The sequence below is a fragment of the Ornithodoros turicata genome, chromosome 5 (assembly GCF_037126465.1).
Source record: "Ornithodoros turicata isolate Travis chromosome 5, ASM3712646v1, whole genome shotgun sequence".
Classification (NCBI taxonomy): Eukaryota; Metazoa; Arthropoda; class Arachnida; order Ixodida; family Argasidae; genus Ornithodoros; species Ornithodoros turicata.
In genome coordinates this window covers 39,522,626-39,540,274 of record NC_088205.1, presented here as the reverse complement: position 1 = coordinate 39,540,274, position 17,649 = coordinate 39,522,626, and the positions used below count along the sequence as shown (strand labels likewise).

Here is a 17,649-nt window from a genome sequence, read left to right as displayed (position 1 = left end):
TTCGCAGGCCACACTGAGCTTGTCAACACTTCTTTTGTCGTGGGAACAACATTGGAGCGGCCCACAGAGTTGCAAAGCGTAAGAGACAACTTCACATTTCATGTCTGACATGGGCATTTTCTGCAGAACGCATTGTTTCGGCCAAGTACGAGAAAATAGCACACCAATGCATTCTGCCACTAAGCCAACACGGCGAAAATAAGTCCTCCGGGAACAAAACTGTGACGTTCTTGTGCTTCCATTCCACTTGTACGCCATCGAAGGGCCTCTCACAACAACACCCATGTGTGGGCATTTCTTTCTAAAGCTCAGGCTCAACAGACATTCTAACAAAACCAGATGGGAGGCATTGCTTCAATGGAAGGCAGCGAGTACGCCGGTCAAGCCAACTTTAAGAAGCCGTGTCGCGCACTTCTGTGAATGCTTTTGGAAGTTATTATCAGTGTGTGCAATATAATTACGTGAACATGCACTGTTCTGTTGTCAGATGTTCTTAAAGCCGAACGGCAATTGGCGATAAACAAAAAGTATACTGCTAAAATTTTCTCAAATACTTTAACACAAACGAATTCATCGAACAGCGATATCTTAATAATTTATATGACAAGAGATAACGCTTCAAAATTCGTGTTCCACCCGCTGGCGCATAATGTACCAACCATGCTCTCAAAATTATATCTAACTCAAGAAATGAGGTCAAAAGCAGTTATTAAATCTATATAAGCAGAGAAAAGTTCAACTGAGGCGTAAAGGTAACTTCCCTGCTACACACCGCTGCAACGCGGAGAAGCCACTTTGACTGTTTCCGAATTTTGGCATCTGGGTCAAGTTTGCCGTACAAGGGAACCGCAGACGATTGAGTGACTCTGGCACTTCTTTTAAATGTTGAATCTAGAGGTACCCTACAACGCATATCCACGGGAATATTACAGTGCATCATACATTACCAGAGATATTAAGCGATGAAATCGTTTCCTGCGTGAAAATCCCCATACCTCCCATGTATTCACGATCCGAAAGCGGGATGTCTGGGGAACCAAAGGTATTTCATGTATAACGATATTTTTCGTTTGTATAAGCATAGAATAGATGTCTGAACGTGCATCCTCGGGAATATTACGATACCTTGGATAGAACAGCTACTACAGCACTTTTCTATTGTCTTGGCGGCAAGTTTCACTCAATGGTCGCGAGAGGGCGCAAGGCGTCGCTGTCCACGAAAGCTGGAAATGTGTTGTTTCGTGTTCCTGACCAAATCACAATCACTATAGAAACAATCTTTGTGCATCATGCCCTGCACTACAACAACATCACACACATTGGAACACCCTAGAAATGAACCAATTGTCACCAAGGACGTTGGAGTAACGAGAAAGACTAAACCGCTTTTTCCCTTCGGCACCACGTAGAAAACAGTGAGCGTGATGTATTTTTTGTGCTACTATGACCCCAAAACATTTTGCTGTGGACAAGTTGAGCACCGCATACGTTCCTTCCAAACTCTTTCCCTCTCCACTTCTTCCCGGATATTGTACCACACTACGATCTTCACGTCCTTCATTTTGGTATTCAAGGAGTTTCAATTATTTGTCCGTTGCACGTCGCCAAGTGATCAAGTGTACTTACTTACCTCAATGTCTTGAAATGAGCGACTCATCATAGCAATCAGCATGTTGATCATAACAGTCATCGCCATAATCATGTAGGCCCCAAGAAGAGCGTGTCCCACCCACTTCGTGAAGGCCTGGTCTCTGCGGGCACTGATATCCTTGATAGGAATGACGCCGAAGAGAGACCATAGCAGCGATGTGTAACTGGCGTCAATTCTGAAACAGGGTCAACGCTTTAACGATATAGTTTTGCAATGAGTGGCTAAAGCGGCAACTAGCTGCTGCTCATAACGAAACACCCGAAATCAGGACCAGGAAGCGCATGCGAGTTGGAAAATCCAAAGCTATCACACAATATACTTCAGAAGATGACAGTAGATTGGTAAAGAATAAATGAGTAAAAGAAACATTATTTGTTCACCAGATGCTAACTGTCTCATGCCGACTGCCTGATATCCCCATAAAGAGTTGGGCCCTATTTTTTAAGACCCTTACATTTTCCTAGTTTCGGTTTTTTCGTCATGAGAATTAATGGCTTGTCCATGGTGTCAGGTAAGGTCGACAGGATTGTGTACTCACGTTAAAAACGCGTCTGGATTATGATGACAGTTGAACGTAATGTTTACACCACCAATCTCCTTGGTTTCGCAAAATTCCATATTAGGGTCGTAGTACCAGTACAGTTGATTAAGTCCACACACGAATGATGTAAGCACCAAAAAAAATATGAAAAGGAACTTTGCGATGTCGATGATCATGCAGCCTAGAGAAATTTGCAGAGGCCCTAAATGAGGGTTTGTTTGGAACAGGTAGATGATCCGAGCGAAGCTGAAAACATTTGCCATGGCGAACACCCCCTCGGCGATTAGGGTCGGGTCGTTCGACGGCCATCGGGTGCGCTCAAGAACGCGGGCTCCGTACTGGCCGCTCTGCACCTGAAACGAAGACAACGAGCAACTTTCAATGAATATATTACAAGTTTACTCAAAGTGTGCATGCACATGTGCTGGCTCTTCCAAGTGTGTCATTCACCGAGGAGAAGGATTGGTCACATGATTTGCATAATCTAATGGTTCCCTCCGAAGCTCATTCTTGATAGGGTTTCAACACTGGAGTTTACAGTTCAAGTCAGCTTTTCATATTGTATCTATGAACCTTTCTGATGATTATGCTCGTAAAATGATGTTGAGCGGCAGCAATAAACGGAAGCGACTACACGTCGGAGTGAGCAGGACTTTACTAACAAGAACAAGTGTGCGTGCGCAGTATTTTAAGCCCAGCTGTCGTTGTCGTCAGTCCAACAAAGGATAATGTAAAGAATGTCCGAACTCCTCACCTGAAGATAGGCCACAGCCCTTAGGGACCCTGTCGTCAAATAGAGAGACAACATGATGAAGTCGAGCCAGTTCCACCACTGGCGAATGTATGCCTTCAATCCTTCTTCCCACAGTTGCTTACACTCGGACCACACCATGCCGGTCACCCAGAATAAGATGAACCACTCAACAGGTGATGGGGCAGGGCCTCGGATATTCTGCCTCGAACGATCGGTCTGCGTCGATGCCAAAATGAGCAGGATCAGAAAGCAGCCGAAGGAGGCGCTGTGGTAGATGAACTTCATAAAGGGGGAGCGAACCACTCGGCTTAGGCGAGAACGAGGGAACGCCAGGTAATAGATGGCGATCAGAGGGAGTAGGAAGATAAGACCCAAGCAGATAAAAATCTTGCTCAGAGCGTTACGGCGACGCCACACCGGAAGACCTTCGTACCTGAAAAGAAGGAATATATCGGCACAAGCATGTAGTCATCGGAGTACAATCTAGAAACAGAACTGCATCACACAGCGATTCAAATGATGTCATTCTGTCCCCTGATTTGTTGTAACTGAGACTCTACTCCATTTTGTGACGCTCTGCGTTTCTGTTAATGGCCACAGAAAGGACCAGCTCTTTCCTCAAACCGGGAGTGATAGCGTTATCATTCTACGGAGTGGTTGGTCGTGGTTGAGCGTATTATGAGGTCTCTTTTAGAGTGCAGGTGGTTTTCAATAGCATAGAATACACACAGCTATACACGTATAACAGCAGAATAAGTAACCATAAGTCGTTAATTTTGCGACACACAAAGTACGCAAGAATAAGGAGAAGAGTCACGTAAGCAAGAACAGCACACAAGTTTTCAACTTGACGTAGTTGAAGCTCCACGTTCTCGTAATATCGAATTTTTTTATCTGTACTGTGAGCGGAGAGGTTGTTGCACTACTAACAGCAGATGAGCTAAAAACTAGCATACGTCCAACGATTGAAGCACACGGCGCGGCAAGTGTGCTTTGAGAGATGCATGAGCAGAACGGGCGCTTGTTCCACGGCTCTCCAAGTAATACCGATAGAAGCAAACATTACAGTACTGCCCTTGTGGGATCTAACAACATCGATACCAATGGGGGGGGGGGGGCATATACATTTTGAAAGAATGGTCGTCGCACATCCAAGGTGATGACCCAAAAACAGAAGCGGAGGTCTTAGTAGTAGCGGCTCTCTCAGTACCCTAGTCAACAAAACATTGTAAATTCCATGTAAATTCCATTCACTTTGCAAATCAACCCAATGAACGCGTAATAAATGATGATAGCGAAGGTTGATTCAACCTAGCAAATGTCGCTGCGACCAATCAGCGCATATCCAACGTAATCGAAACGCAGTTCATACGTTAATACAACTATACGAATGTGAAGACGTGGAAAAACAACACGCTGTTTCAATGGCAATCAGCATATTCTCGTCCTTTTTTTTTCTCTCAACCTCTTCCACCACACGTCATTTTCTTCTACTTCAGTTTTTTTGTGTGTGTGCGTATGTGCGTCCCGGACTTTCCACGACGGAATACAAGTTTTCAAAAAAGAGAGAGAGAGAGGAATAAGCAGAAGCTCCCAAAGTTGCCGAAGCTCTCAAGTCCAATACTCTTCGCATGTCGTTCCTGATGAAAAACGTATACTATGCACTGCTCGTTTGGAAACTTCCGCGAATCCGAGAGGCTTGTTCCTCTGTGAATCAAGTCGAAGGGTGGGGTGTCTATGTTTTATTTGATTACGCAGACAAACAACATGGAAGCGAGGAATTGCTTAGAGTATGAACTCAGCATCAACATGACGTCTCTGTTTCTTACTGGTTACAATGAGTTGGTTCACAGAAAGTTAAACATACGCAGTGCTACATAATCGAGCGTGTCTGTATCTTTCGCAATAAATACTATGTTCCATGTATTGTATTCTGCCAGCCTTTGAGTAAAAACTTCCTCATATAAACAACGTGTAAAAAAAATCAAGCTGAAAACGTCTTAGATCGTGAAAACAGTGCTAAATAGCGTTTTTAGAGTGATTGGAGACGTGGAGAATACGAATATTCAAACATGGGCTGGAAATAGAAAAATCAGCTGATGCTCTTGTTTTACCTGTAGTAAACCAATGTGACTTCCACGTGTACACATTGTATATGTGAAATCATTAAGTAAAACTCGTGCACTAACAATGTTATTATTTATTTATTTAAGTATGAACGATGCCATAACATGCGCCATTCCACTGCTGGTATATGAGGCTGAGCCCTGCGTTGTATCCTTGTATTACAGCTCGCACGTTGAATTTTCCATGTACAATCTGCGTGAAATGGATGTTCGTACTTCAAGTTTCACATAGTACAACGATATTCAACGTGGATTTTACATTCTACCAACGATCTCTGTTGACCTGGCACGGTCACCTATAAGAAAAGCAGCTCTTACGGTATCCTTGTTGTATTTCGACCTATACTCAGCCAGGCAAATTGTTTTCAAGCGCCGCCGCGCATAAGACCACCAGAGAACGCACCACTGATGTCCCTCCTAGATGACGTAGATGACGACCATCCTATACACTCTTAAAAATGAACTTCACCGCATGCACGCTCCTAGCCAACCATCAGCTCGAATGATATGGTTATCTACCCTGATTTGTTGAAAACGGGAGGCGTACGCCTTTTTTTGTGACAATTATGGACAGCATAAGTGTCACAAAAAAAGGCGATATCATTAGAGATGACGGTTGGCTAGAAGCGTGCTATGCGGTGAAGTTTATTTTTAAGAGTGTACGTCTTACAGGGAACAGCTTGAACTGCAGCATGTGGGGGAACATCCTACCTCAAGATATAGCTTACTAGACTAGCGACGTGAGTATATGGCATCGACAATTCATGTTGAAGCAGCAAAAAGGACATGCACAACGATGAATAGGGGCAGTCCTATAGGTTCGAAAGTATCGCCAGAAATATGCCGCATTGTGCTTGCAGTTTTTAGATCTGAAAGTCAACACATCTCAGCACCACATATGCTGGGAGTATAATCCAAAGTCAAGGAAACTAGTATTAGGGAGTTTTAGTTGGCCACGAATGCTCCTCCGATAACTTTCCGACTCAGCTTTCCGCAAAGCGCGCATGCGTAAACTGAGTCGGAGATCTCTATCGTCTACGAAAAATATTGGAATCCCACTCATTCCGAATTTATCGGACTTCTTTCGTGCGAGCTTTCGTGCTCCCACTCAGCTGGAGCATGCGCAGAGCGTTCACTTACATACAAGATGGCTGACAACAACAGAAACAATATCGTTCGCTCGCGGCGTGCACTGCGAACGATTTTGGTCTGCAACTTCCCGAAACCATTGCTGGGCTACAACCACGGGTACAGTAGCGGTTCTTCTGAAGAAAGGACAGCGGACTGTTGACGAGGCGTAGTGTGCGTAGTTCACACCTTGTGTGACTTCCTCCGTCTGGACGCCTAAGCCTACGTGAAGATGTGCATTGTTTCGCAGACAATTTTTTGACCAAAAACTGTTGTCGCGGCACAAATGCGCAGCGAAACATTTAGGAACATTACGTCTTCCACAACCATTGATACAAATGCTTGGAACACGCGTTTCATGCGCATAATGTAACTGGAACCTAACTTATGATACGAGTAAACGAAGTTAAGATTTGTGCGGACAGATGGCGTCCCGCTTGATTTTCCGTATCGATGGGGTAGTTCTCGGTGACTCTTCATCTGCAAACTAAAACTGCGGACACGCGCTATACGAATCATTCCCACCGACTCGTGAGTCGTATGTGTATTTCGGATATCGTATCTATCGGTGTGTTATCGTAGTGGGAACTAAAACTCCCTATTACCTTTCCATTCCGCCCATACAAAGCTAGTAAAAAGAAGCATAACTATGTCAGCCATGGCATCGGTACTGAAAAAATCGTGCTCTCACACGGTGAACGGCAGCCTAGTTGTGCAGATAAGTAAATTAAGCGAAGGAGGATACTCGGAAACATTTTTAGAAAGTATTGTCGAATCTTTACTTCGCAAGACCGAGTCAGAAGAAAAGGGGAGAAAGAAAAGATCTGCAAGACACTTGAAAAACACCGCTATGCATCCCGTACATAGGATAATCATCACAATCTAAAGTGTGGCAGAAAAATACGGGATACCGGTATTAATTAGTGCACCGAACAATTGTGTGAACACGCCTGTCACAGAGCACAGATATTCGGTTCGCACCAGCTCCCGGCAGAGCATCAAACCGGAACCGAAAACCGGAAATAAGCTTTATTTTTAGGCGGAAACGAACCGGAACCGAACCGAAAAGGCCACCGCCATCTTGGAGCTGAACCGGAACCGAACCGGTTTATAAAATTCCGGTTTCTGATTCACAACCGGTTTTCAGGTGCAGCCTTACCATACCACATAGACTGTTTTTAATGTTAACCGCGTTGAGTGCCCCAATCCCTCCTTTATGTGCCCAACCTCTCCGTAACTAGTAACCCCCCCCCCCCAATCTATGATAAAAGTCACCGGTTCATTCCACATTTTTTTAACGCAAGTCTCTGGTACCAGCGGAAATACATAGCTGCCCCTCCTCATAGATGGCAACAACGTTGCGCAACCGCGCGCTATAGTTCGTTGTCCTGCGGACAGGTGTTCCAGGCACACGTTTGCAGCGAGCACGTTGGAAGGAAAGCAACTCATGCTTCAACCGATCCCGCGGTAAGTGGAATCACTTGCACTAGTCTTGTGACCCAGTGACACTTGTGACCCAGTAGTCCTGGCCGCTTTTCGAGGGCTTCTTTTGCCCCAGTGGTGGCTTTGCACATAGTGACAACTGCTGCTCATAGAACAACGGCGTTCGTGAAACAGGTCTCCACTGCGTGCATTGATTCCTTATATTGCCGAACGGGATACCAGTCTAAGTGTATTTTTAATTTCCTTGTTCTTTATCGGTATTTCCAGAGATGGTCAGACATCAAGAAATCCCGGTTCGCAAGTATTTCAAGTTCAACATTGCAAAGAATCACTCAACATGTCAAGTAGGAGACTGCGGAATAACCATCGCGGGCAATCACGCTGCCAATTTGAAGTGCCATATACTGCGTTACCACAAAAAAAGAATACGCTGAACTTAAGGATGAAAAGCCTTCAACCAGCAAGCGCCACGCAGATGAACAAGATGGTCCTCCGCCGGCAAAAAGGATTGACCAGGTGCTGTGCCCGACTGTTAGTGTCCAAATAAACGAACAATCAGTGCTGCAAGGGTGTATAGAAATGATGACGAAGAACGGCCTACCCTTTACAGCGGTCGAGGATTCTGGGTTCAGAAAAATCTTGGATCCTATCCTTACAGCGCTCGGAGGCAAGTTGAGAATCAATCAGCAGATGATCAGAAGCGACGTTACTCAGGAAGCAAGCCGAAGCCGAAAGCTAATCGCTGGTAAGCTAAGAAATCGCCTCGTATGCTTAAACATCGACAGCGCGAGCAGGCTTGACCGTGCTATGTTAGGAGTGAACGTGCAGTTCGTTGAAGGGGGGAAGCTCGTGCTGCAGACAATGGCCATGTAGGAGCTGTTTGAACGACACACCGGCGAGTACTTGAAATCAGAAGTGCTGAATGTGCTGTCAGTGTACAGTGTCCGAGCCGAACAGGTCTACAGTATAACAACAGATAACGGCTCTGACATGATTAAGGCTGTGGACCTTCTGAAGGAGGAAGCGCTTGAAGAAACCGGGTCCCAGGCGAACGAGGAAGACGACGAAGTCTGCTTTACGAGTGAAGACCCAACAAGAAGCGACGGGTACTTGTCTTGGATGGAGCAAGCTGAATCTCTCAATGAGCCACTATTGCAAGGAGTGAGATGCGCTGCGCATGCTTTGCAGCTGGCCGTCCACGATGCGCTTAAGAACGAAGCGGCTACGGAGACGGTGGAGAAGTGCCCAGTTCTTACAAAGCTTCTTCGCACCCAAAAAATGATGTTCCTAATCAGGAAGCTGCAGCGGAAGAAGCCGACACGATGGATGTCCCAATCACGGATGATCGGGCGGCTGTTGGATCTAAAAGAGTTTTTCGACGAAGTGGTTTCCGACACAATAAAGTTGACATCTGAGGACTGGAAAAGTGCTGAAAAGATTGTTCAAGCGTTGGCTCCAGCTGAGGAAGCAACCACATGACTGCAGAATGAACAACTTGTAATGGGCGACTTTCTCGGCGTTTGGTTGAAATGCCGCATGCAGACTGCCAAAATAGACTCAGCACTGGCGAGTGCTCTCGTCTCAGCGATGGACACGCGTCAGCACACACTTCTCGAGAACGACGTCATCTCCACTGCAGTATACCTACACCATCGGTACCGCGTACTGCTTACGGAATCCGAGAAAGACAGGGCCATACAACGTCTCTGCAGCGTTTGGAGGCTGTCAAATGATTACTTGGGAATCTGTACAGGGAGTCGTCAAATGCGTGCGACCCGCATGATGATTCCGAACCACATGGACACCAAGACGACATTAACATCCTATTGAGCTCAAAAGAGGGAACAGCCGAAGCGGGTATGGCATACTGGACAAATGAAAAGGAGAAGATTGTCCACCTTCTCAAGTTGTTTGGGTGCGAGCCGAGAATGAAAAAAGGAAATTTTGGATGACGTTTTGTTTTTGCGATCGTTTGCGAAATAGAAATTCGACCACTTAGGGGCACTTCAGGGTATAACAGAGTTTATACTAATGTAGAATCGCTGTCTGCTTGTATCGTTATTGTACGACATGCGAAGAGGAATAAAGAATTCACATCTTTTCTTACCTCTTATCTTAGGACGTATGCATTGTGCACTGAACCGGTTCAGAATCGATATATGTGCCATCTTGGAGCTGAACCGGAACCGGACCTTTATGCATGAACCCGAACCGTAAAAAATTTCAGTTTGATGCTCTGGTTTTCGGTGTTGCGTGCGTGCGAGTGCCACGTCATAGCACCTATAGATAACAAGGTCTCAGCACTCTTTCGATAACGTCATGCAACTGGAGCCCGATCTTCAACTTGTCGTTATCCCAAAACGCGCGTTAAAAACGAATATGGGTCACTTTGACCCATGATTCGCCCGAGCTCTTGCGCGAGTTCAAGATCGTCGCCCCGATCTACATCGATCGTAATCATAAGTTTGCACGCTCCAAAGCCGTTTTGGTAGGATCGCACAAGAGCTCGTAGATAATCACGGGCGAAGTGAGGCACGCGTTATGGGGATAATGACAGATCTGCTGCCAAACATTTTTAAAGAGGAGCTTTTCTCTTCACTTTTTCGGTGACGTCATATCTATCTATCCCCAGCAGATACAGTAGGGCCGTGACGTCAGTTGAAATAGGGCTCAGGCCTTCTGTGATCTAACTGCCATTGGTCGGTCCGAAACCACAACCTATCGCAAACGTTACAAACACGCCGAAACTCGTTATTCAGAAACCTCTCCGCAAGCTCTGCGTTGGCCTAGGCAAACTCCGACGGACGTGCATTCGTTTCTAATACACAATACGTTAAGTCGGGCCTGTTGGTACAATTCCATTCTTTAAAGTGCCAGGGGAACGAAGACGAAGGGTAGAACAACAGAGGCGTGACTTTCAACAACAGTTTAATGAACGAAGCTGTAGCGTTGAACCTCCCTCAAAAAAGGGGGCGGGCTCAGTCGTGTCCGCGTCGTAGTGTTTCACATGAAAACGTCACGATCTCCGATTCCTTTGCTCCAAACTCGTTCGCCTCGTCCACACGGCGAAGGTGACGCGCGCCTGGGGTTCTCTGGCGGACTCTGGCTCCTCCACGGTGCTGAGCCCTCCTCTGGATGCACTTCATCCTCTTTGTAGGTCACTTTCACACTCGCACAACTCGAAGTTGCCCCGCTGGCAGAGGGTAAGGGCTCGCTGTGCGCGCCGGCAGTCGAATTTGCCTCCGCCGCTCATCTTCCTCGGCGCTCCCGTATAGCTCTCTCGTTCGCTCGGTGCTGGGGTTTGGGGGCTTTTTGGGTTCCTCTGGAGACGTCCTTTCTTCTGATTGCCGTTTCCTTCCTAATAATATTTTAGTTTCATATCTGCCGACATCCTGGCAAAATTTTGATATTTCAAATTGGCAAATTTATAAAATTTTGGTTATTGTCGTTAAAGCCGATATCGCTTAAAGTCGTCGTAGAACCTCTCAAGCGCTTTCCAACGGCATCTCGATCGGCGTCCTAGCTTCAGGCGTTCGCGACATAGACTGCCCGCAAGATACGCGTACCCCTATATTTCCGTCTCTCTCTCGCGCGCACTTCCACACCAAGAGATTGTGTCAGCCGTTGCAATGACCTTGTTAGCTAGTATCTTATACCCAAAACGCACTGATGCAGGATCCCTATCGCGCGCAATCGTGATTAGGCAGCGATTGCGATCGTACTCAGGTACGGACAAAACGAGTCTCGGCGACAGAGACCAACAACGCAGTCACTTGTCCCGCGTTCGCGAACATGATTACACACTTGAAGGTGGGTTGGCACAGGCGCAGTGGCTTCCTTTCACTTCTTCGTCTTCTCTCTACTCGCACTGCCGCTTCCGGGCTAGCAAGATGGCGGTGATGGCAGCGGCCCGAACGAAGAAAACAACATGAACAAACCCTGAAACAGCTGAAATAGCGTTTGCATTAATGTGAATAATTTCAAGTAGACATCCTGGACCAATGTTTTCTTTTAGTTTGAAACTTCAGTGGGTATTGTGCAAAGCTCTCACCAGACGGCGTCAAATGAAAACCTGGATCACGAACGTGAAGTGCGGAAGGCGCAGCGTCTCCAGCGTGATTGTGCCGACCAGGATTGCGGGTCGATCCAGGTCGTGTGCGACAGTGCGTTTGGGTATTACACGTGTAAGCTACCTGGATTTAGCCGGTTTGTTGCTATCGGTTTATTACTCACCGAGTTATCGCGTCATGAAATTCGGCATAGTTCGTTGCATCGTACCCAGGTGGAAAATATCTGCAAGTGGAACCACTTGCAAGTTGTTTATGAAATAAATACCACTTTGACAAACCACTTGGAAATTGTCCACTTTAAAATCCACTTGGAAGCTGTTCCACTTTGGAAATCACTTGAAAGTGGTTCCACTTCGGAAAACACTTACATATGCTTTTCCACTTTCGGACCTATTTGCAAGTGGTTCCACCTGCAGAACCACTTGCTAGTGAGTCCACTTCAGTTTCCAGCTTACACTCTACGCCTAGTAACGGTTACGTACCACACGAGCATCAGGTACATTTTAAAAAATCATGATTCAAGAGGTACGGCGAACGTGATAACATATGAGATACCGCGCACGTACCGTTTCGGCAATGAGGTACACATGCGATACGACGCGCCTTCGCCACGTACGAACGAGATCAGACACACGTCAAACATTGTCAGTTCTCATTTCAAGCTTCCAACCTGACGTGGACAAGGGAATCTTGCCGCCAGCGAAGTCGGAATTGAAAGAGTCTGACACATTCGCGATGCGCATAAAACACACACATACAATGAGGTAATGAGCAACACACTATTTTATTACGAAAATACATACCTTAGTGGCGTCCAGATGGGTAGAAATCCAGCGAACCGGTAGAGATGTAGGAAGGGAGTTGCCTCAGGACAGATATTTCGCCGATATTTCGAACAGAGACTGTTCTTCTTCTGGACACCGTCCTCATCATTGGCATGGTATTTAAAGGGATAGGTGTGACGTGTTTAAAGGTTCATGCGAATTGTGTGTCAACAGCCCGGAGGGAAGAAAGGGTCCGTACGGGTTTTTACGGCCGGAGTGAATGGCCGCTTTGTTAGAGTATGCAGGGGATTATGTGAACGAAGTCATCTAGGCTCCTGACCGGGTACAGAAAAATGGGGGTTCACGAACACGTGGACGAAATGGGACAATAGGCAAGAATTGGCAAGCATAGCGAAAGATAAGGAGGTTAGTGGTTACGTGGGAAAAATTCCAGAACGAGAAAACAAAAAACCTTTGCTCGTTCTGGAATTTTCCCCACGTAACCACTAACCTCCTTATCTTTCGCTATGCTTGCCAATTCTTGCCTATTGTCCCATTTCGTCCACGTGTTCGTGAACCCCCATTTTTCTGTAACCGGTCAGGAGCCTAGATGACTTCGTTCACATAATCCCCTGCACACTCTAAAAGCTGCCATTCACTCCGGCCGTAAAAACCCATACGGACCCTTTCTTCCCTCCGGGCTGTTGACACACAATTCGCATGAACCTTTAAACACGTCACACCCAACCCTTTAAATACCATGCCAATGATGAGGACGGTGCCCAGAAGAAGAACAGTCTCTGTTCGAAATATCGGCGGGCTTCTGTCCTGAGGCAACTCCCTTCCTAGTGGCATCCAGGTTGACACAATAATGGAAAACATCTCGCGCACACTGTCGGGAAGTGTTTCACACGTACGCATGTTTCAATGTCACAAGGTATCGCACAATGGACAGACAATATGACTAGCTGCAGACCGTGTTTCTTAAGGTGACCAGGTAAGATATGAATCTCGGGACATTTCGAGATCCAATATTGAAGTGCAGCATGAAGAAAGCCAAGTCTGAAATGTTCAAGGAAAAGTTCAGTCACATATTAGTCGTGTTCGAATTGTAAGTTGGTCCACTGGCTCACCCTTCCAAGAAGCGAAGCCAACAAAATCGAGACTGAAATTAGCAGAAGCAGCTTAACGACGCAGAATCACATCCTCCTTTGTATTCCATCCGAGTCATCCGAGCGAGCACCGTGGAACGCCTGTTCTGTTGCAACTTGCAATTGGGTGATGTCAGCGGCGATGGCGGTTTCGTGGCGAGGCGAGGCATTGAGCAGCTCTCACCAACTCCCCATAGATCCCACAGTACAGGTAAATTCACACAACACCGGGCACACGACCAATGAGAATGCAGCGATTGCTCCCTCAATCCTCCAATCAGAAGTCTCTCCGTCCGGCTCGCAGCCCGACCGGTTCTGGCTGTTGCTGACTTCTGCTTTCCATACTGGCCTGTACCGGCTACCCCTAACCTCTAAGTCTACTAGCTTTCATGCACGCCGTAAAGTTATTCCGTGATTCCCAAACAGCAGTGAAAAGTGTCGTAATGAACAGGAATTTATTTGAATCATGATACTGACACAATCGGCAAGTTGACGCATGTACATGCACTGAGCGCACTGAGTCCATTGCGTAGCGCTTCCTAGCACACTGGAACAAAATTCAAACTTGCAAAATACGCATATCGACACAGCTTATTCCTAGCAACGAGCAACTGTCACCTTGCGCACAATCTCTTGATCATCATGTTCTTGCCTGCTACACGTCAAACATAAAATACTGCTGCTTCATGAATCCTATTTTCTTGTCACCGCTATGCAGATCTGACTGCGCTCGAACATGTTCATCGAGCCAGAATTCACGACAACAGTTCAGTTTGAAATCCGATTGGCTGTTCGTAGACCGATGCTTGTGTCGAGAAACAGGACTACACGATCAAATACACCATAATACACGGATAAGACGGCGAACGCACCTGCCTCCTAACGAAAGACACCGCCAATGCCGCCAACCTGGCGTCCATCGTTCAAATTTCAAACCGCCGAGGGAGTACGCAGCACACAGGCGAGGAAGCGCGAAGTGCCGTTTTTAAATTCCGGCAACCAATTCGGACACGTTTGTGGCGTTCGACCAATAGAGAGGCTCGGATTGCTCCGTGCGCAGTAACACGCATTTTGATACAGAGTTTGCAAGAGCTGTGGGGGAACTGGGGGAGAGCTGTGCGCCTGAAGCACGCGGAACTTGGAATACAATACTGGACAGGTTCAGTAGCTCCATTGTATTGCTCTATGCAACCGACGCAAACTTGAAATCGTTCAAATGTTACCAGGGGGTCCAGGAAGAAACGTCCCCGGAAAAAATGTCCCCGGAAAAAATGCCCCGGAAAAATTGTTCCCGGAAAAAATGTTCCCTGGAAGAAATGTCCCCGGAAAAAATGTCCCCTGAGGAAAATTCACTTTTGGTAGGCGTGGACTGGTTGACTTCGGACGTTGAATATTTACTAGGACGGTGTGAACGTTTGTATTTTTGAGCACCAAAGCGAGTAATCGTATATACTATTCGATTTCCGAATCAGATATGGAATTCAACGTTCGAGTTCCAAATCGAATTGATGCTTCTACTAAACCGAATATATTTGAATAGTCCCGAAGCTGCACATGCAAGGCCGGCATCTCCTTTTTATGTGAATAAACATATACCCCCCCCCCGGCACATGTAGGGAAAAAAGAGTAAGCGCTATACTTAGGCATACATATACCGTACATGTTTGTATTCCAATGTATGTTGTATATGTATCCAATTACGGTTATTAAACGAGTCGCTTAATTTATTCGTATTCAATTCCATTTTAAAATGACTCACACATAGCATTTCTTTGCCTATGTAGTCGCTGTGGGTCAGTTTTGGTGAATTTACTTCGTTGTGTCTTGCAACAAAGCGGCCTGTACAGTCATGGGGCTCCCGAGATGTGACACCGCCAGACATATTGACATACATTTTTGCCTGTAAATTTTGTTGCTTTGCCCCACGTATTTTATTTTCCTTTTTACACATTACCCTGCACGTCGATCTGCGCACTTCTTAAACAGAACTTGACATGCTCCTGGCCATTCCGAATGACATGCATCTTCTCTCCCGATTTGTTGAAACTGGACGGCGTACTACTTTGTGTGACACTTCACATTTGTGCTAATTAGCAGAAAAAATGTTTTTCCGTGTTAGCGCCGCGAAGCAACTGTTGCTGTACGCGGTTTACAGGCGTGGACAGAGGACAGCAGGAAGGAGGGTGACAGGGGGTTAGTATGCGTCCTGGGCCGACTTTAGGGATAAGTGTGCCGATATTCGTCAGGAAAGTCCGACGGAAAACCCAGGGAAAACCTCAGAGAGCACACCTGGTGACAGGATTCGAACCCGTGTCACCTCCCAGTCTCGACGTGAAAGGCGATCATCCAAACCGCTACTCCACGCGAGCTGGTACAGAAAAAAGTACGTCCCGCTTGTACGTTGATGTTGATGTTGATGAAGAAAAATACTAGGGAGACGTTGATTCCCTCAAACCTGAAAGGATAGCTGTGTCATCAGGCCTAAAATCTAGTCTCAAAATCCGGGCGTTCTGATTGCACATCAGTCAGTACGACGTCACGCAGGATATGCGTCTTAGTATAAGAAGAAAGAAACAAAATAAGAATATCCCAGCCAAGTGTGCACGTTGTATCAACGAACGTGACAATTGATTGTAGTGTATTCGCTACGAGAAATCGTAAGTGAAAGTAGGTCGAGCTTTCCAAGTAAAAACGCTTAGTAAGTGGTTAGGAATTTTAGTATTTATTTTTAGCCCGAGGACTTCAAGACCTGCAATATCGCAACCGGGGATTTCGCAAAAATTCCACGCGTACCAAAAGTCGATGTTTCTCGAGGGGACATTTTTTCCGGGGGACATTTTTCCAGGGGACATTTCTTCCAGGAACATTTTTTCCGGGGACATTTCTTCCGGGGACATTTTTTCCGGGAACATTTTTTCCGGTTCCCGTTACCAGGGGCGCGAAGCTGTAGGAGAAATCTATTGTAGCGGAGAACTCACGCGACCGCTGGAGCGTGACCAATGACTGAGGACTAGCCACCTTTTTTCTTTTTTTTTTTTGATTATGTCACCAATGACGTAAATGACGTGTCGCCCTTTTCTCTCTTATATTTTCCTCCTCTCTGCTCTGCTTCCAGCATTATTTTGTTGTTCCATTTTTCTTCCTTTCACTATTTTTTGGTTCACGTTCCACGTGTCCGAATGGAGTGGGAGTTACAGGAAAACGACGGAGATGTTTTTGCCACATTAAGTAGTTTATTGTGCGACATACGGTTATGCAATCAAGAGGTACACACCATGTCTGCGGTAACGAAAACAACATGACATTAATATTGCTCTGGAATTTGCTTGAAGAAGCCTGACGATGTCGGACTGCCTCTGGGGATTGGAGCTCTGTGGCTGCAAGATGAAAATTAGTATCAGATATACAGCTCTGCGTGTGAAAGTTGCAATGTAAACAGAAAGAATAAAGGTGCTATTGAATGCGGGAAATAAGAACGATTATGGTAGGGTTGTGAGAAGCTCGCAGCCATGGGGTGTGATGAGCGGCCTTAGTACAAAAAATATATTTTATTGCGCTACTTCACAATGATATATTCAGGCCGAATAGCCTGACAAATTTGGCCTTGGAGCTACGTACACAACAGCTGCTAAGTCAACGTCGGAAGAAACTTGTCGAGCGAAATCACCGAGAATCAGACTTACAGTAGCGTTATACCTTTAAACAGTACGACGTGAGCGGGTACTTAATCATAACATGAAGATGATATTGTTTCACGAAAATAATTATAGTAGACCATCGTAACTGCAAAGCTACGCTGTCTGTCTCGGTCACAGCGCATTCCGGTCCCGATTTGCAGTGACTGTTGAGCTACTTATTCACAATACATGAAGTGAATGCGGTTTTGTAAGGCAATAAGCAATAACAAAATAACTTACCTGTCGACAGTCGTTGACCTGGTATTGGGTACGAGGCGTTCGGACTCTCGAATCGTTTCTACACCAAGAAGCAGAGCAGAAATATTGCGCAGGCATCTTCCCTG

General features: G+C 46.1%; 1 protein-coding gene across 1 annotated transcript in view; it reads right to left on the bottom strand.

The window, feature by feature from the left end:
- LOC135395754 (transient-receptor-potential-like protein) overlaps positions 1–6,813 on the bottom strand; it is a 141,106-nt gene extending 134,293 nt beyond the window's left edge. The window contains exons 1-4 of the mRNA XM_064626848.1: positions 6,806–6,813; positions 2,947–3,379; positions 2,190–2,545; positions 1,631–1,826 (exon numbers count right to left, since the gene is read on the bottom strand). Coding sequence (XP_064482918.1) covers positions 1,631–1,826; positions 2,190–2,545; positions 2,947–3,379; positions 6,806–6,813 — 993 coding nt within the window. The remainder of the gene's footprint in view (positions 1–1,630; positions 1,827–2,189; positions 2,546–2,946; positions 3,380–6,805) is intronic.
- Between the last annotated feature and the right edge of the window lie 10,836 nt (positions 6,814–17,649).